Source organism: Crinia signifera, chromosome 6, assembly GCF_055691185.1.
Source record: "Crinia signifera chromosome 6, ASM5569118v1, whole genome shotgun sequence".
NCBI lineage: Eukaryota > Metazoa > Chordata > Amphibia > Anura > Myobatrachidae > Crinia > Crinia signifera.
The window spans coordinates 144,439,389-144,461,046 of NC_139222.1; the positions used below are offsets into that span (position 1 = coordinate 144,439,389).

The 21,658-nt window shown below is 43.8% G+C and overlaps 1 protein-coding gene across 1 annotated transcript; it reads left to right on the forward strand.

Annotated features, from left to right (window-relative positions):
- Positions 1-443: 443 nt before the first annotated feature.
- Positions 444-21,368, forward strand: VPS25 (vacuolar protein sorting 25 homolog). The gene is made up of 6 exons (XM_083147517.1): positions 444-600; positions 2,212-2,357; positions 14,832-14,885; positions 18,075-18,163; positions 20,522-20,597; positions 20,763-21,368. The coding sequence occupies exons 1-6, from the start codon at positions 554-556 to the stop codon at positions 20,873-20,875; spliced, it is 525 nt and encodes a 174-aa protein (XP_083003643.1). The 5' UTR covers positions 444-553; the 3' UTR covers positions 20,876-21,368.
- The last annotated feature ends 290 nt before the right edge of the window (positions 21,369-21,658 follow it).

Genomic DNA, 21,658 nt, shown 5'->3' on the forward strand with positions numbered 1-21,658 from the left:
ATTATTTATTTATTTATTTAGTTTCTTATAACTGGTCATGTTGGGACTGGAGGTATGTGTATTTAGTATCCACAAACCTTTTATAAAGTTGGCTTTGTATGACTTTAAAGCCCAAGTGAATGAAGACAGAATTAAAAAAAAAAAAAAAAATTCAGAAGCAGAGGCGCTCCTGGTGTCACTGTGGAGAGGTGTGCAGCGCAGGACAGGTGTGTAGGTGTGTACAGTAGGTGTGCACAGCAGCACTAAAAATCAGCATCAGTCTTTAACCTTCAACCGCATGTTAGGAGATATGTGCGCTGCCTGTACGTGCAATGCCATTTCTATGACGCTAATAATGTCACGATTGTGATACACCCCAGTCACACCTCGCCTATATACTTCTGTTACTATGGCAACATATCGCTCCCGCCTCCGCAGCAACCATGCCCCGCCCTTCAGCCAATCGGCTGGCAGCAGTGGGGCAGCGCGGCAGTTGTCGGAACCCGGAACTGTGGGGCAGAGACTGTTGTGTCTCCGGTCCCGGCCGTAGGAGACTAGCGGAGGCGCCGCGGAGATGGGCTTCGAGTGGCCCTGGCAGTACAACTTCCCCCCCTTCTACACGTGAGAGCCGCCCATTGCCCTGGGCTGAGTGTGTTAAAGGACGTAGGGGAATGGTTAGAGGGGAGCACAGTGTCTGGTGCAGGTGTTACACATTACAGTTCCGGTAGGAAGTGGGGGACTAAATGAGAGAAGCACTCACTCAAGTTTTAACTCTTTCAGTGCTGGGTGTAATGAATGTTCTGTCCACAATAATAACACAAATACTGATTAGTGTTCTTAAAGCTGTTATACTATTATAGAATACACCACAGATTATCACTTCCAATATACTTATCCTAATGGCAGCCTCACTGGCCTTGTCATGGTTAGTTGCTGCGTAATATATCACTAAATTAAGTTATTGAAAGTCTTACAGTTTAGTATATGTTATAACTGTAATATACAGCTTCCCAAACTTGGCCATCCAGCTTTAAAGATATCCATGCTTAAGCACAGATGCCCTATTTAGTACCTAAGTCAATAGTACCTAAGTCAATTTGATTTAACTATCTGAACTCAAGCATGGATATCCTTAAAACCTGGACTGAACCATTGAGTAAATCACACAGGAATACTTACAGAATGACATTAGGTTTTTAGATTATTGTTTATATTACAGTTCAACCCCATACCATGAATGTACAGTGGTTGGTGCAGTATAGACCAAGGATAAAAATGCTTAAAATGTTCCTATGCAGCTTTCTTCTGATACACAGACATCAGAATTCATCTCTCATCTTCTGTACATACATCAGCGTAAAATGTCTTCCTCTTAATTTAGACATGTAGAACATCTCCACAGTTGAGTTTAAAATTAAAGGCCAATGCTCCGCACTTTTATAGAGGCAAATTCAAGTGTTTCGAGCACCAGCTACCGCTAGGTGGCACCTGACAGAGCAATTCACGTTTTGCTCCTTTGGGCGGCGCACAGTTTTCAGCACTAACATTACTCTTCTATTGATCTATCATCTTGATGGGCTGGTAACTAGTAGAAGCATAAAAGCTTATATCTTTATCTTCCTGCTAGTATGCAGACATTAAACTTTAAATATATTTTCACTTATGCACAAAATGTATGGCACGGACACAGAGTTTTCCGATGTCAGAACATGTCCTCCCCTCTCATGCTCACTGGATCTGTACATGCATATTCTCCTTATATGCACACATCAGGATACATGTACTACTTATCCTAATACACACACATCTAGATGCGACCTCTGCATGTCCACATAAAGCACACATCTGGACCGCCTTCTGCATGTCCTCCTAATATGCACATAAGTACTCTTCAGATCTTCCTAATATGCACACTTCTGGATACGTACTTTTCAGATCTTCGTAATATGCACACATCTGGATATGTACTCTTCAGATCTTCCTAATATACAGACACCTAGTCACATCCTCCTAATACATAAGACATAATGTGCAGGCAACATTGTCCATTCCCTTTAGTCTCTAATATGCAGACACCTGGATGCATTCCATCACATGCTCCTGATAAGTGGACATCTGGAAGCTCCTCCTTTCTTCTTCCTAACAAATAGACATCAGGACACATGCTGTATCTGTTATTTCTTTCTAAAACACAAACTGATTACTGATCTTCATTTTGCTGTGTATACACAGGTTACAGCCTAATGTTGACACCAGACAGAAGCAACTGTCCGCATGGAGCTCCTTAGTTCTATCATATTGCCGCCACAACAAAATCTACACAATAACTGTAATGGAAATACAAGAAAGCCCTTTGTTCAACAATAAGAAAATACAGAGTATCCTTTCTAACATACATATGTCTGCAGCGGTAGTTGTTATTCTATTTGAAATAATGGTCTTATGTCTTTTATACCCCTTTCACATCTCACCTATTTACCGGGTTCATGCCAGGTTTATGCTGGTTTCTTGCCGGTTCGACCCAGTAATTGGTGCAATGTGAAAGGAATTACTGGTCTCAGCTAACCGGTAGCAACAGGGCAATACGAACCAGGTAAAAAGAAGGGTTCTTACCGGTTCGTCGCTGTGCAGTGTGAACGGGTTAATCTGGTCCGGCGACCCATTTCCCGTTCACACTATGGAGGAGGCAGTGCTTGAAGCAGCGCCAGCTCTAAGAGCTGCCTCCTCCCCCGCCACCAATGAAGCTCTGACGCGCCCCCACATGGCGTCAGCGAACCAGCAATATTGCCAGTTCACTGATGCAATCTTAACAGACCCCAAATGCAGGTTCACACCTGGACTGGACCGTTTCAAAGTCCCAGTGTGACCCTGCATTTGCGGTCTGAAAGCGGTATTAGGAATGTAAAATACTGTATAATGGTTTTAGATAATATTTGTTTTTAGAATGATGCTTAGCTACATTACTGTAGTACTTATACTTATGTGTCTGACTTATTGTAGCTGTGAGGGGGGAGATTTACCATTGTCATGATGTTAAAACACTGTCAGCGACACTTTTAAGTCACTCGGTTAAGTTGGACTCATGGATTTTTAGACACAGAATTAAGTGCTATGAGGGTACTTGCAGAATCAGTAATTTAATAATCCTATTGCCCTTAGAAGATTTGTGCTCTATGAGAGTACACCTAGTTTATTTACTGTAGATTTTCGGGATCAATGCAAATCAGTCTAAGCTTTATACACACTAGGCAACCCTAGCCATCACAATATATAATTAATGTCGACCGTGGGTGGCCGATATTGAGTGTACACACTGAATGATATTGGTACACAATATCGTTGAGTGATGTCACGAGGGTCATTTGGCTATACAGTAAATATATTTACAAAAGTTCCCCATATATGGTACAGCTGACATCAGTGGTTGAACGGGAGCCTGCATCGTTAACAATATTGAGTGTACACACTAGACCAGGCATTCCCAACCACGATCCTCAAGGCACACCAACAGTACAGATTTTAGTGATATCCACGCTTCAGCACAGATCGTTTAATCAGAATCCCTCAGATACTAATTAAGTCATCCGTGCTCAAGCCTGGATATCTAGAAAACCTGCACTGTTGGTGTGCCTTGAGGATCGTTATTTGGGAATGCCTGCACTAGACGATATAGTAAAAGATATTGTTCAGAAAGCCCCTTTTGAGCTATATGTTTTGATCTTTCTTCTACTGCAGTGGTCTCCAACCTTTTATGAGGAGTGAGCTACTTGAGACAAAATAAACCACATGAAGAGCTACTAAAATAAAAATCAAAAAAGAGATCTGCATAATAACCAAAAAATGCCTGATATCTGTGGGGGACCCCTTCCCCATTAAGCACACTTGTGGTGCGGAGCAGGGAAGTTGGGTGGGAGTATTGGTGTGGAGTGGGGAGGGAGTAGTGCTGGCAAGATGTGCAATATAATGACTGCCCCCAGTGCAGAGTACCTCTTCATTGTACCCCCACCCATCAGCTGAACAGCAGCACTCAGGGGTCACTTCTCCAGAGACTGGACATCTTAGTGGCAAGAGTGGTTAAGCTCCAAGTGGTGAGGCTGGATGTCTGATCAGCTGCAGACCATGTGGCTGAGTGGCGTGGGGGGGCTGGCTTTGGGCTCCTCAGATCATCAGGGCCTGGCGCAGCTGTCCCTTTAAACCCCTCCCCTGTCACTGGGCCTGATGTCAGAAACTATGGTACCATACCTCCCAACTTTTGGCAACGTCGATGCGGGACGCAGCTTCTTCGCGCCGGAGGCGCGTTGGAAATTTCGGGGGGTGTGGCCTAATTTCGGGGCGTGGCCTATACTCGCGAGGCCACGCCCCCATTTTACCGCTATGGGGGCATGACCCAGAGGCTCTGTGAGCCTCTAGCCATGCCCCCAGCACCCTGGCTGCGGGAATAGATGCTGTGCGCATGCGCACAGCGTTTATTCCCCGCTGTTTAGCAGCCGACAGGGGGGACTCCCAACAGCCCCCCCTCACCGCGGGACACTGCCGACCGCGGGAGGGACAGCGGGACAGGCCCTGATAATCGGGACTGTCCCGCTGAAATCGGGACTGTTGGGAGGTATGTGGTACACACATACATATACACACACACACAGAACATGCATATACACACACACACACACACATATATAATAAATACATACATACATATATACACAAACACACACAGAACATGCATATACACACACACACACACATATATAATACATACATACATATATACACAAACATGCACATGCATATACACACACACACACACATATATAATACATACATACATATATACACAAACATGCACACACACACACACATAGAATACATACATACATATATACACAAACATACATAAATGCATACACGTGAGGGGGTGGGGTGAGGGGGTGGGGCCAATATTATACTACTACATGACAAGTGTGTCATTTCCGCTCCATCCCTCGCTGCCTACCCGCAATCACAGCAAACAGCCATGAGTTGGTGGAGCTATGGACGCCAGTATTTCCATAATTAAAAGATAAAAATAGAAAACAATTGTTTGCCTATTTGAGTTTCTGCCGGGCTGTGGGGGAGCAGAGTGTCCGGGCATCAGAAGCTGTGACGGAGCAGAGTGTCTGGGCAGCACAGGCTGTGGAGGAGATGAGTGGTTGGGCGGACAGATGCCAGCATCTGTCTCACCTCTAGCATCTGACAGGGAGCACAGTGCTGCAGCGTTACCCGGAAGTGCCTGGAGCGCTTAGCACTGTGCTCCCTGTCAGATGCTAGAGGTAAAATATTACCTCTAGCGTCTGTCTCAGGGGAAGGCGGCGGGCGATGAAGGGACAGGCAGGTACAGAGTGGTCAAGCTACCGTGAGCTACCAGTAGCTTGCGATCAACCGGTTGGCGACCACTGCTCTAGTGTGTATGGGGCTTAAATCGGTGTTGATTGTTATTAGCTATAACACACGTGTACTAACAGATGATTTGTGATATTCGCTTAACTGTTAGTGATCAGGAGGCAAATTATCTTCAGGCCTTGTTCCCAGGAAGGGATGACATCGGGGATTCAGTATTGAATCCCGGCGGTCGGGATCCCGGCGTTCAGAATCCCGACAGCCGAAATGCCGACAAGGGGGGGACGTGGATCGCCCCCCCTTGCAGGCTCGCTGCGCTCGCCACGCAGCGGGCACGGTGCCTCGCTACGCTCGGCACACTAATTTATTCTCCTTCCAGGGGTGTCGTGGACACCCCAGGAGGGAGAAAGTGTCGGCTGCAGTGTGCATATGCCAAGGTGCCTTTGCGGAATCGGTCACAGAGTGAGTAACAGTTGTAATGCCATTTAGGGGAGGTAACAGGGTGTTTCTGCAAAAAAAACACAGACGTGTCATGACCATTTTCAGGATGTGTCTCGGCATGTGACTGTTAAAATATGGCGCCAGCTTTGCAGCTCCCACAGCCTTTCTGCATGGCCTAAAGGCACTCAGGTAGTCGATTTTGCTCACATTTGTGTCGTGGTTGTAAAAGTACACAGTTTACTGAGCATGTTGCAATGTCTTCTGTGGGTGACTGCTTCATTTGCGATGCCTTGCAGTTCCATCACTGCAAAGGAAAGCTGCTGCATCTGCATTGTGACCACATCTGCATCAGGCCCCATATTCTGTTCATTCTTATTCTTTTTTTTTTTTTTTACATATTGGGCCTTATTCAGGTCCATTCGCTCCCCCGCATGTTCGCATTGGTGGAGTGATGTTTAGCGACTGTGCATAAGCACTTATGCACATGTGCAGCCGCTTGGTGCGAGCGGGCACGGCGTATTGCTTATTTGCTGTCCCATTCCCTCCTAGCAGGGTGGCTGTCGGGCGGCAGCGACGGGCTGCACACATGGGAATGCGTTTCATGGGTCTTCCCATGGTAATTCGGCGATTACACGGGTTCCGGGAGCGGGCAGCGGATGTCGGCTGCCCGCCCGCTTCCCATACAGGGAGCCCATAGATTTAAGACATTTATTGTTTTCCTCCCCACACGCAAGCTGTGAATGGATATTTATGCTAAATATCCATATGCACAGGTGCGGGGGAACTCAGCATGCAATGGGGGGGGGGGTGACGGCGGCGTACGTGCAGGGGGCTTTTAAACCACGCGCAAAGCTACAATAAAAAGATTGTTGAAAAAAAATTCCAATGCCGACAATCAGACTACTGCCGATAGACCGCCAGAGGAATCCCAGCATCATTTAGGTTGCAGGAATCCCAACTGCTTAGATGCTGAAAGTAATGCTGTGTACACACGTGTACAATCTGCATGAGATCCAGATGAGATTTTGACTATATAGTCAAAATCTCATCTGGATCTCATGCAGATTGTATGGGTTTTATCCCTTGCGATCCAGATGCGATCTCAATGCGTGCTCCCGTATCGCAGCCAGAAAGTCTTGGCTGCATAGACTATATAGTGCAGATCTGCACTATATAGTCTAAATTGTATGCAGATAGTCTAAATCAGGGCTGGGCAACACCGGTCCTCCAGATGTTGATGAACTACACATCCCAGGATGCTTTGCATTAGTTTTGCTATGTGGCCATGATGAAACTGATGCAAGGCATGCTGGGATGTGTAGTTCATCAACATCTGGAGGGCCGGTGTTGCCCAACCCTGGTCTAAATTGTTATCTCATCTGGATCTCATGCAGATTGTACAAGTGTGTACACAGCATAAGTGTGCCAGGTTGGTTAGGGTTCTGCAGAGAAATGGGGGTAGTTAGGGTTAAGGGCCCCATACATCAGCAATTAATTGTGACCATTTTCAGATATGGAGATGATTGCCACAATTAATTTTAGATGTGTGGGCTCCCCCTTTTGGCAATCCCAATCAAAATAGCCAATCGATTGCTTAATCAGATTTTTAAACATGTTTAATAATCTGGTATTATCTGCAGATCTTTTTTATATGTGTGGGCGTTCCCAATTCGTCTTCTTCATCTATTTACATTATGAACAGCTGAAATGGCAATCGATTGGGCCATTTCCAGATATGAAGATGCAATCTTTAGATTGAAAAATCTGCCGATCATTGAAATAAATCTGTAATGTGTGGGCAAAGTCAGATAGATTATAGAATCCATTTATCTGGCCAAAAAATCCCTGTATCTGGAAATCCATTAATTGTGATTGCTGATGTATGGGGCCCATTAGACTGAGGGGGGCTAGGGTTACAGTTGGACACTTTGAAGGTCGTTGGGGGTTAGTTTGAGGCGGCAGTGTACATGTGTTAGGTTTATACACTAATGGGGAAGGGTTATGATTAGGCTGCAGGGAGGGAAGGTTAGGTGGTCAGGGAGAGGGTAAGTATATTTACCTGCCCCTGTCTGAATTCCCTCCTTCAGGATGCCGGCATCAATATTCTAAACATTGGCATCCCAAACGCTGGTCATCTGTATGTATCCCAATATAACATTATGTATTGTTGTATCCAGTTAAGTATTTCCTCTACTCCACCATGGCAGCTAACACATGGGTTTCCTCCTCATAGGTAGATATCTGGAAAGGAAAGAAAAGACACTGCCCCTATATAAGGCCCGCCCCCTCAAGGCTCTGTGTCTTTTTTTTTTTTCAGGTAGATGGAGGCTTACCCTGTGAAGTGCTGCAGCCTTCCCCACTGTCTAGTGTAGTGGGGTTTAGGTAACATATTATCTTATGGTTTCCCCCTACCTAGTGTAGTGGGGAGTCCTGCTGCTGAAGGGTCCCGCTGCCTCGTGCAGTTAGGAACGATTTAAGTGCAGGGATATCTGTGAGTACGGATGTTTAGGTGTTCAGTAGCGCTGCAGGCTGGTCTTGTTTTAGGCAGCTGGAGCCCGGTGCATGGTATGGAGGCGGGGGGCATTCTAGCAGCGCCTGGCATGGTCAGCTGGGTGCCAGAGCGTGATGCCGTGCGGCGTCTGACGTCATCTCCTGGAGCCGGGCGCCAGAACTGACACGCTAGCAGCCTCCCAACCAGGCGGTGGGATGCAGACTACCCAGCGGCCGCTGCGTGTGCAGGCGTCTGACATCATTGAAATGAGCCTGCAGGCGCCAGAGCTCTCCTGAATGGAGGAACATATTTAAACTGCCTAAGGTCCCACGAGGACGTGTCAGGAAGCAAGCACACATACCAGCAGACCGGGTAAGGCCCTGTGAGCAGCGGCGCTGCGGGGGCACTGGTGATTACTCTCTTCCTTATACTGTATATTTGTTTTCAATAACAGTATTGGTAGCTGGAAACTGTTGATATGGAGGAAGAGAGGAAGCAGCCGTCTAAGTCAGGGTAAGCCTGGGAAGTATAGGTGTGTGTAACAATAGGATAGTATAGGTGTTTATGATTGTGTGTATTTCTGCTAGGTAGGAGACAAGCAAGGAGAAATCTGATACCAAGGCTATGCATAAGAAACTGCACTCGGCAAAGTGCACATTGTGTGATAAAGTGTTACCAGAGAAATATTCAGGATCAATATGCGAGAAGTGCAAGGGGTCCCAGCAGTTGGGGTCATCCCAAATGTTGGATCTGGTATATATGCTAAAGACTGCCTTGGCAGATACCTTCGATACAAATGTCGATAATGTCTTTGAAAAGGCCTAGAGAGATGTTATCAATAGATTCTGATGGCTCTGTGGAAGGTCCAGTTTTGAGGACCGAGGAAGAAGTGGAGGAAGGCAAAGTCCTTCAAGAAAAAGCGGAGCTGGATTTTAATCCCGACCTGCTTAATAATTTGTTAACATTAATTAATAAGTCTCTTAACATTGAGGATCCTCAGGAAGAGGGCAAGTTTCAAGACTTACTATTCAAGGATAAAAAGAAAAGGCCTAAGACATTCCCTCTGTCTAAAACCTTGAAAGAGGTTGTCGAGGAGGAATGGTCTCACTCGGACAAAAAGGTGGCAGTCTCTTTAAGGGTAACAAAGATGCATCCGTTTGAGGCAGAGCAAGTGAAAGCGTGGGAAGTAGCACCGAAAGTAGATGCGGCAGTCGCAAGAATTTCTAGAAAGACTGCTCTACCATTAGAGGATGCCAACGTATTCAAAGACTCCATGGAGAGAAAGATGAAGATGAATTTACGGAAGCAGCACGTAACATCAGGGCATCGTTATTAAGGCATTGTCTGCGATTGCAGTGACGTCTAGGGTTTTAACATCGTGGTGCCAAGATCTTCAGTCAGATCTTTTGGATGGTGTGAAAAGGTCCGAGCTGTTAAAAATAGTACAGAACATGCAGGTGGCTGTTGAGTTTGTTTGCGATGCTTTGCTGGACGCAGTCCGATTAGCGGCAAGAACTAATGCTAGTACCGCAGTGACCCGGAGAGCGCTTTGGCTTAAACTGTGGGCAGCGGATGCTCAGTCTCTCTTCCTTTCCAAGGAGAATACCTATTTGGCAGTAAACTCAATGACATTATTTCAAAAATTTCAGAGGGTAAGTCTGTGTGGCTACCACAAGACAAGGCTGCCAAGAAACAGTTTAATCGACCACAGCGTTACCAATCTTCAGACTTTAAAGAAGCAAGAACATATAGGCTGGGCAGAGGCTATAGGAGGCCATGTTTTGGGAACAGGAGTTCCTTTCGGAGTCAGAGAGGCAAAGAAGGTAGATGTGCCTTTCGAAATATGTCCCAATGACGCCAGGGAAAAAGTTGGGGGCAGACTATTAAGATTTTGGCAAGTCTGGCTCCGCTCTACAGGACAAGTGGGTCAGAGAAGTCATATCCTCCGGATACAAAATAGAATTCATAAAACCACCGGGGTATTGGCTGGAGGAGTCACCTATCCCAAGATGCCGACAAGAAAGAGAAGCCTTAATAGACAGCCTGAGGACAATGATAGCTCAAGGAGTAGTTATCGTGGTGCCAAAAGAACAGGAGGGCCAAGGATGGCACTCCAGGTTTTTCGTTGTAAAGAAAGCCACAGGCGGGTTCAGGACCATATTGGACTTGAGAAGGCTGAACTGGTATGTTCAGCCTTCAAAGGTTCAAAATAGAATCGATACGATCAATCCTACCGGATATCAAGAAGAATTATTTTCTCACAACTATTGATCTAAAAGACGCCTACTTGCACATTCCAGTTTATCCAGAGCACCAGAAGTACTTAAGGTCTCGTTTTAGAAAGGTTACTTACCAATTCACAGCTCTGCCGTGCGGGCTGTCCACATCCCCAAGGACATTCACAAAGGTCCTCATTGTTCTTATAGCCAACCTCAGACAAGAAGGAATCTCGATATGGCCGTATTTGGACGATCTGCTGATCATGGCACAGTCAGAAGAGCTAGCACGTTTACATACAGAAAGAGTCCTAGAGTATTTAAAACTGCACAGATGACTCATAAATACAAAAAAGAGCCAGCTAAAGCCAGTTACGGTGGCAAAATACCTCGGAGTGATGATCAACACAGAAACAATGTCAGTGACTCTGACGCAAGAGAGGAGAGGCAAAATAAGAAAGGAAGTTCTGGGTCTATTGGCAAAAAGAGTAGTGCGATCAGGAGATTGCTTAAGAATTCTGGGTCTTATGGCATCGGCACTAGACACGGTCATGTGGGCACGATTTCACACAAGAGCACTCCAGAACTGTTTCCTATCCCTGTGGGACAGGGACGGGAAGAATCTCGTACAGAGAATATATCTGTCAAAAGGGGATCAAGCGGACCTCAGATGGTGGTTGACTGTAGGAAGGCTTCGACAAGGAAGGTCATTTGCAGCAGGAGATCAAGTAGTTCTGACAACTGATGCCAGACAGACAGGATGGGGGGCTGTTTGTGTAGGCCTAGCAGCCCAAGGCGAATGGAAAAGGAGCCTCTCCCAGGCCCACTCAAACGTAAGAGAAATGAGGGCGGTGATGTTGGGATGTCTCTCCTTTCAAGCCCAACTGTTCCAAAAGGACGTAGTAATCAGATCGGACAATCAAGTGGTTGTCGTGTACATCAACAAGCAAGGCGGAGCAGAAGTATGATGTTGGAGGTGACAAAGGTATTGAGTTGGGCCGAGAAGTGGGTGAAAAGCTTGACAGCGGTATATATCGCTGGCAAGAAAAATCAACTGGCAGATGCCTTGAGCAGGGCACCATTGAGACCGGGAGAATGGGAGCTATCGCTAGAGACATTCAAGGCATTAGTAGAAAGATGGGGTCTACCTCAGGTGGACTTGATGGCGACAAGATTCAATGCAAAAGTTCCAGTTTTTTATCTCCATGAAAAAAAAGAAAAGACCAGCGCTAAGCAATCTGGACGTAATTAGAACCCTAAATATATTACCAGTGTTTCCACTAATGCTGCTGTTTATTGGGACTGCTCAATAATCCCAGTAGGAACAAACAAAGAAAAAGAAAAAACTGCGCAATGGGAAACACTAATATTCAGTAGATTTTATTCTATACAATAATAAATGTACATAAGGTATGTGGCCACAGCCGATATAAAATTAGGACATAAAATACATCCACATACAAATAAAAAATGAATATATAAAATATATATAAAATATATATATATAAAAAAATCTGAATAGCACCAATCACGCACAATAACAGAAATTAGTAAGTGCCTCTGCTAATTAGTAATGCAGGTTAGTGGATTAGTTGTTTAAGAACTTGTAAGGTTAGATCCAGAGAGTCCATATAATCAAACTGATGTAGTTTTACTTAGATGTTATTAGTAAAATTGCAACATGCAGAAGTTGTTATCAGCATACCATCAGAATGAGTTATATAAGTTGTCCTTGTGGATGCTGGTGACGGAGGCTACGGGCGCTACAGATTTTGGCACTCTGCACTGAGGAGACCTGCTTTTCATTTCTACAGCCACTGGTGTCAATAACTCCGGATATAGTTGCACCCAATATGGAAATTCAGTTCTAGCAACTGGGAGGCATTAGAGACTGTAACCTGCCACAGGTCTCCAAAGGTATATACCCAATTTTTTTTTACCAAACCTTTTTTTGTCTGGCCAGGCAACTTATATAACTCATTCTGATGGTATGCTGATAACAACTTCTGCATGTTGCCATTTTACTAATAACATCTAAGTAAAACTACATCAGTTTGATTATATGGACTCTCTGGATCTAACCTTACAAGTTCTTAAACAACTAATCCACTAACCTGCATTACTAATTAGCAGAGGCACTTACTAATTTCTGTTATTGTGCGTGATTGGTGCTATTCAGATTTTTTTATATATATATATATTTTATATATATTTTATATATTCATTTTTTATTTGTATGTGGATGTATGTGGATGTATTTTATGTCCTAATTTTATATCGGTTGTGGCCACATACCTTATGTACATTTATTATTGTATAGAATAAAATCTACTGAATATTAGTGTTTCCCATTGCGCAGTTTTTTCTTTTTCTTTGTTTTATCTCCATGGGCTTGGCAACTGATGCCCCAGTGGGGAACAGGCCTTATGCACGCGTTTCCACCATTTCCATTGATTCCAAGGCTGCTGAGCAAAATAAAAAAGAAGAGGCCACGGTTATAGTCATTCTGCCCTTCTGGTCAAGAAGATCCTGGTTCCCCAGAGTGACAAGGATGGCGATAGATATGCCATGGAGGTTGCCGGATCGAGACTATCTGTTGTGGCAGGGGAGATACGTACAGCCTCAACTGGCCAACTGGAAGCTGACGGCGTGGTTGAACCCTGGTAGAGAAGGAATTCTCAGCCAAGGTGGTGAATACACTATTAAAGGCTAGGAAGACGTCAACATCTGGAACATATTATAAAATATGGAAGACATACGTTCAATTATGTAAGGCGAGGGGTGGAGATCCTAAATCCATACCTACGATCCTTGAATTTTTGCAAGCAGGTCTAGAGAGGAAGCTGTCAGCATGCTCCTTGAAGGTACAGGTGTCAGCACTTGGGGCTATGTTGGATATTAAAATAGCTGACAACAAGTATGTGCAGAGGTTTGTCCAAGCGATAAAGAAAATAAGGCCTACTTTTCATAATCCAATGGCACCTTGGGACCTGAACCTAGTGCTGAATGCATTAACAGAGGACCCTTTCGAGCCACTAGAAGAGATGCCTATTAAGTTCCTTACAGCTAAGGTAGCTTTTTTGGTGGCCATTACATTGGCCAGAAGGGTGTCAGAGCTACAGGCCCTTTGGGCAAAAGAGCTGTTCTTGAATTTCTTTGAAGAAAAAGTTGTGTTAAGGACAAACCCACATTTTTTGTCTAAAGTGGTATCCCAGTTTCACATAAACCAAGAAATCGTACTACCTTCTTTCTGTACAAATCCAGCTAATGACAAGGAAGCCAGATTACACAAGCTTGATGTTAGAAGGGCTTTACAGATTTATCTTCAAAGGGTGGAATCTTGGAGAACTAAAACTAGAACTAAAAGGCTGTTCTTAGTAACGTAAGGTAGGAACAAAGGCTTGGGGGCTATGAAAACTACGATAGCCAGATGGATTAGGAATTGTATAGCTGAGGCATACAAGATCAAGAAATTGGAGGTACCTAAGGGAATAAGAGCTCTTGCGGCATCATGGGCCGAGAAGGAGGCAGCATCATTGGATGAGTTGTGCAAAGCGGCATGTTGGGCGTCAGCCCATACATTCATTAAACACTATAGAGTAGATGTAGGCTCGTCCAGTGATGCCAATTTTGGTAGAAGCGCAGTAATATAAGAAAAAAAAAGTTTAAAAGGAATGTTGGAATTCTTTGCAAACGGAATAGAAGGTGAAGTCGAACCTTGAACCCTTTGATATTATTATTATTAAGTTCATCTAATTCATATAAGTTCAAAGTTCATATAATTGTTTTTTTCTCTTTGCCCACCCAGTGATTAAACTGCTAGGGTATTACCCATGGCAGCATTTTTCCCGCCCATGTTGTTTAAGTTATTGTAAAAAAGAAAATTATTATTAGTTTATTATATATTATTAGAGCTTGATAATTGAAAGACACAGAGCCTTGAGGGGGCGGGCCTTATAAAGGGACAGTGTATTTTCTTTCCTTTCCAGATATCTACCTATGAGGAGGAAACCCATGTGTTAGCTGCCACAGTGGAGTAGAGGAAAGCATATTAACCAGTAAGAATACATACTTTTTTTTTCATTGTGTTGTCTGTAGCCTAAATTGTTATATGCACTCATTAAGTTTTATGTCTGGTGCCTGTAGAACTGTATAAAAGTTAATTATTTTCTGTACTTCCAGATAAGGTTTAATAGTTGCCAGTTATTAAATGACTCTGGTTCTGATTTCAGGTATTGGGCTTTTTTGTACAGTGAATCATTTTATATATTTATGTTACTTATCTGAATTGTCATTCAATTACCTTTACATTCCTTGACATTGTCCAGGAAAGCTATCCTTGGAGTCTGTACAGGTAGTCTTAGAAGAACTGAGGAAAAAAGGTGTGTGAACTATATACTTCTTTGTATATCTTACATTAAATGAAGCACTAAAGGTGCCCATACATGGTACGGTGCGTTTTGATGGTGCGTTGCACGCTCCCACACACATGCCATCGCACAGTTCAAAGAGTATGTGCTGCACATACTCTTTTGAACTAGGTCCTGATCGCATCGCAAGCAACTAGGTCCTGATTTTGCATTGCATGCAAATCACATGCGATTTGCATGCAATGCGATCTAGACCAAAATGCATGCAATGATCGCACTATTTATAGGCACCTTAATACTATTCATGAATTATTTATTTTAGTCTTTTTCCATAAGTGGTTTATGCAACACATGACACAAAGATAATGCCCGGGTTTTTATTTTTTACCGCCTCTTAATATAAGTGTGCCCAGTCTACTTCCTGCATATACCTGCAGGTGAATAAGCATAACAGTCACTGCTTTTAAATGCTGCTAAGTCTTACAGTAGAGGCAAGTGTGGAATGAGACGCCTTCAGGTAATGGGGGAGTCTGATGTCTGACACCCCTACTGCTGTACGTGGTGAACTTTTTTAAAACCAACTTACAGAGAATTCGTGCTCATTTCATATGTGGTGGCATAAATGCAGTAGAGACTCTGACTTGAACCCGTTCTTTGTTGTAATAGTCCTGGCTCTATGCCATCTTTTGTATACTGCTTTTCCAACAAACTTTTATTCCAGGTTATTCCTGGGGCAATGTGGAAAAGAAATAGGTTACCAAAGTGGCCTGAAGGGGCGCCTGGGAGGAGTTGTTCTGCTGGAGCTGCGGTCTCTAAACTTGGGAAGTCTGACCCAAAAAGAGTAATGCAAAGGAAAAAAGGGGGGGGGGGGGGTTGAGACCGCGCTCGCTAAAAAACATGCAACAGGTGTGAATGAATATTTAAAACATTTATTTTGAACACGAATAAATCTAAAATATTCTGAGATAAAACATATATCTGTTTAAAAATTGGGGGTACCACAGTGTAACATAGAGAGCAAGGATAGTCACCCACAGTTCGGCCGTGTAATGTCCTGTGTCCGTTCCTATAGTGTCTCCAGATAATGTTTTAAATATTCATTCACACCTTTTGCTTGTTTTTTAGCGAGCGCGGTCTCAACCCCCCCTTTGGTACTTATGTATTATCTGGGCTCCCATGTTAAATGCACCCCATTTTTTCATACCCCTACTATCCAACTACACATGGAGTTGATTTTATATAGTGTGGCGAGCGCAGCGAGCCACCGTGCCCGAAGCATGGCGAGAGGACGCGGTCTCATAAGAAAAACGGGAGCCCAGATATTACATAAGTACCCTCCCTTTTCCTTTGCATTATTCCTGGGGCAACCTAGGTTCAAGTTTGATGAGAAAGGTCTGAAGGAGCCCACACACGCACCGTTGCCGGCGGTGCGATGCTGTACGATGGGGTGCGCGCTCCCGCGGCACCTCATTGTACAGTACAAAAAGTATGTGCTACACATACTTTTTGTACTAGCTTTTTCTAGCATAGCATCGCATCGCATGCACAAGGCATACGATGCGATGCTATGTGTGCTAGTTATGCCCACAACGCACGCCGGGATTGGTGCGTGTGTGGGCTTCATGAGAGAAGGGTTGCTTTAACCAGTATTCCGAACCTAGCTACCAGGGTCGAACCTGTGAATAACCCAGGTAGCGGTGTGGTGTAACAACGCAGCCTAGTTTGTCCAATGTGGGGTGCTAAAAACACCTACCCACCAGTGCTTGGAGAGGTTATCATCTTATAATATGGGCAAAAGGAAGACCTGCTATTAACCTGGGTGCAGCATGCAAGTTTTTTTGAAACGGCAATCATTTACACTGCTACATCAAACTGGATTTGCAGAGTAAATGATTGCCGCTTCTAAAAAAATTGGAGATTTCTTACCAAATCTCTCACTTTCCGATTCTCTCATCCTATTACATTTCCTCCAAGGGGTACAAGGAAAATACACCTTTTTCCACCAAGCCGCCAACCCTCCACATAAATAAAACCGGGTCTAATTTGGAAAGTTGAGCATTGTTTCAAGCTGTTTCACAGCAGCTTGAAACCCCATTCACACTGCATGCTGCACCCAGGTTAATGGCAGGTCTTCTTTTTGCCCATATTATGAGATGATAGCATCTCCAAGCACCTGTGGGCCGGCACTCCCTATGTTTTTAGCATGACCCACGTTGGATATCCGTTGGACACCGCTACCTGGGTCATTCACAGGTTCGACCCTGGTAGCTAGGTTAGGAATACTGGTTAAAGCAACCCTTCTCTCATCCTTTTAAATTTCACCCTTTGTTTCTATTTTTCTTTTTTGAATATTGTGTTGTAAAAACTGCTAATAATTGACAAATGTTTAGTGAAGTTATACACTATTTCAGTGCCTATTTTATGTGTTAATGGGGAATGTCTATATTGGCAGCAGAAGACGCAAAATATTTCATATTAAATGTGTCTAGAAACTGCATTTGCACCCTGTTGCTGTAGTGAATTCTGGCCTGTGGAACTTGGTCATTTTGATAATGTGAACTCCAGGCCACAAGACTCCACTGTTGGCATATAATGTTTTGCAGGATTGTCCGTTAATGGACCACAAAAGAGCTGCTGAGCTTAAAATACAAATTAACTTGTGCTAACCCTTTGAGTGCCAAGTGAATTTGTCGAAAATTGGTGTGAAAATTGCCAAGCGAACATTTTTATTCACCATAATGACCTGTAATGTTTACCTTTTTATAGCAAATATAATCTTTTTTTTTTTTTACACATTTTTTATTTGAGTTTATATAACAAATATGAGCAATGCTGGCATTTTTATTGCATGTATCTCACAGAGATGTTGGCACTCAAAGGGTTAAAGAGCTACTCGTTGCCCTTCTGATACCCTGGGTATGTAATAACTCTGTCTCTTGGTAAAGACCTGATTTGATGCTTCTTTTGGTAGGGAAATATTTGATTTGTGCTCAACATGGATGTGAACATAGGACTCATTGATTAGTATGTCAAATAAAGAACTGTATTCACATTGACTTCTGAAAAATGTAATCACTTATTACTATATGCCTGAGTGCAGTAGTGTAACTCACGGGGTGGGGGTGGGTGTTTGTATAAAATTACCCTCTGCTGATTAGTTATAAAATTGTATCTTTATCATTATCATTTTAATTATTGCAGGCAATTTGGAATGGTTGGATAAAAATAAAACCAAATTTCTAATAATGTGGAGGAGGCCAGATGAGTGGGGGAAAGTCATTTACCAATGGGTAAGTGGCTGCAACACTTTTATTAATCTTTTGGGTCCATGTGCCTCTGGTTTGTGGTAAATCTCATTGTTGTCCCTTGTCTGGGTTTGGGGATTTTCTTTCAGTCTATGGCTCTAAAAATCACCAGGTCATTGAAACTATGATTACGTCCTGTAATTTAAATTTTCATAATATCTTTATAAAATGTCCACTGGACTTAGTTCATGCACTTCCTTCTCGGGTTGTTCATTAGCCAAACCCTTCAGAAATCAGAGGGCTTTGTCTATCACATAGACATATGCTTTGGTCTGGTAATTTTTACAATAACTCTCTGAACTGGTAAGCCATTCACAACTCAGTCCCATCTTACATAGGACACCCCACTGCATAGCACTCTTAAGGTCCATACACACTGAGCGATTTTGCCCTGCATGTATGGACAACGATTTTCCCCTGCGTGTATGGACAACGATTTTCCCGGATGTGGCTGACTGTTCATAAAAGGACACTATGGAAAGCCATCCACCCCATTGCTCATCTGCTGGTGATACCAGCAGATGGGCGGCGGCGCCGCCACCAGCGATGATGAGGGAGCGCTCAGCACTGCCCCATGCACACTGGGCGGCTTTTGAGCTGAAGTGACAAAACTGAGCTGCTTTCAACTCAGTCGCCCAGTGTGTATGGGCCTTTACAGCTAATCACTCATCAAAGACTTGTTGCTCACAGCTTTCCCCGTTGTACCAACAGGGTGTTTCTAGAGCAGTTTCTCTTCAGAAGTCTCTAACGTCTTCTTATACTGCTTTTCCATCTTTAAGCGGTTGCTGAAAACTTGCCATTTGAGAGAAGTGTTTCGTGACTATTATATGTCACTAGAAGAACGTATTTAATCTGTTTACCCACTTTCAAACCACACTCTTTAGTTTCACTAAGCAGCAGCCTGTAAAAGCCTCTAATCATTAGGACTCTTACCTCCCACTCCTTTGTTTTTATCAGTATGTATAATTTTTGCACAGATGTAGCCGCGCTCATCTGTCCTGTGCCAATTGTTACTTGTAACTCCTGTGGCGATTGGCACGACCCAATCATCACTTGCATGTGTCTAATTCACTCCTGCGGCTCAATGCATTGAGCAGCCTGGCGGTTCCGGGCCCCGGGTGCGATTTTGTGGCAACAAACGTGGAGCAAGCCGTGGCGATCGGGGACAGATGAGTGCGGCTAAATCGTCCTATAAAGCAATTAGGAACACTTTTGGTACTTGTTTCCTAGCACGGCCACACCGATTTACATCGGGGTGGTCGTGTCGGAAAAATCGGGTCGATCGCATCGCATGCGATTTGGTCGCATGCGATGCGATCGACGCGACCGACCGATTTTGGACCCGATTTTTTTTTTTAATGAAATGTAAATCGGGTCCCTGGGACCCGATTTTACATTGGATTCAATGTAAAATATTCCCAACCCCCCCAAATTTAACTGCGTACACCCCACCCCACGATAGACGCCAACCCGAAGCGTGGCGAGCGCAGCGAGCCCGCGAGGGGCGGCGGTGCGCGTCCTCCGACCTTTTCATTTCCCTACTATCCACGTCGGCGTGGAGTTGAGAATAGAATAGTGTGGCGAGCGCAGCGAGCCACCGAGCCCGAAGCGTGGCGAGCGCACGCGTATACCTGTGAAGTTATACGCGTCCCCTCGCGGGGCTCGCTGCGCTCGCCACGCTTCGGGCTCGGTGGCTCGCTGCGCTCGCCACACTATTCTATTCTCAACTCCACGCCGACGTGGATAGTAGGGGAATAAAAAGGTCGGAGGACGCGCACCGCCGCCCCACGCGGGCTCGCTACGCTCGCCACGCTTCGGGTTGGCGTCTATCGTGGGGTGACGACGGAGACATCTATAATGTGAAATGGGTCATATTGGCCCATTTCACATTTTTCACATTTTTTCACTATTTCAATGTTAAAAAATATTTTAACATTGAAGCCTATGGAAAAATCGGGGGCATCGCGTCGGGACCATTGTTAATGGTCCCGACCGACGCGATGCCCCCGATATTTTACCTTTCCCGACACGATTTCAATGTTAAAAAAATTTTTTTAACATTGAAGCCTATGGGGAAATCGGGGGCATCGCGTCGGGACCATTGTTAACGGTCCCGACCGACGCGATGCCCCCGATATTTTGTCCTAGCCGGCCAAATGGACCTGATTTCAAAGGAAATCGGGTCCATCGTATGGTATGGATCGTGTACCTTAACTTAAAGGTACACGATCCATACGATTGTGGCCGTGCTAGGAAACAAGTACCACACTTTTTGCTGTATGACAACTATTTATATGACAATAACACTGTGAGCAATTTAATTATCATTACATATCTTCCTAGGTATCAAAGAATGGCATGACCAATTCTGTATTCACACTGTATGAGCTGATTAGTGGTGATGACACAGAAGGAGAAGGTAAGGATGGTTCCTGGCATTGTAGTTTTCTTTGGTTTTCCAATCATATATATTATGTAATTTCAGCCTAGCACAAAGAGACACATTTTTATGAAATAAATCCCTATTTCACTGTGGTATATGTATAATTATATTGTGTTAATTATATTATTTGTTGTCCCTCAGAATTCCATGGGCTGGATGAAGGCATGCTACAAAGATCTTTGGAAGCCCTGCAGCTGGAACACAAAGCGGAGATCATAACGCTAAATGACAGCAGGGGTGTGAAATTCTTTTAATGAACATTATCCCGGTTCTGTCCGATTGCTGGATGGAACTAGAACTACTTTTATAGCAGAGAGGAATAAGGTCCCCTGTCACTTTTTGGATGCTTGTGTACCTTCTAGGGTGAAAGTATATTCTTGGGATGATGATGCACGCTGGATGTATCCACTGAGAGATTAGGTTCTGTTTTTCCTTTTCCTTTGTGCTGTTTGGGTGTATGTATAGCAATGATCTGGTGAGACTTTCATCTTTATATTCCTGAAAATAAATATAAAGGTTGATGTTAAATGGCTGCTTGGTATTTGATGAAATTAAAGTAGTTGCAAATATCTGCCAACATATCAACATACTATTATTTTTGTTTTGCTTATATAGTTGGGTGTTGCCCTCACATTTTGTAGTTATTTCACGTTTGCCTCTTACTTTCTTACATGCAGAGGCATTTGTTATGTGGCACTATAACCCAAAGGCTAAATATGTATATATGCAATAAACATCCTCTGTCCACCTGTGTGGCATTTCTTAATTGTAGATCATCCTACAATGGAGTATATATATTAATATAATAACTTATGTGAAAACCTATGTAGTTGTCAAGCCTTTTTCATTTATCAAACTGCTGTATCCACTAGAATATATTTAGCCTATAAATGTTTGTAGAAAGTTTATCTACACAATATTCTTTAAACATGGTGATACTACAACCAGAAAAACCAGAGAATTCGTAGTATAGTTTGCCTGACAAGTATTTATCCACCATGTGTTTTACACTTGAACCACTAGATGGCGATGGTAAC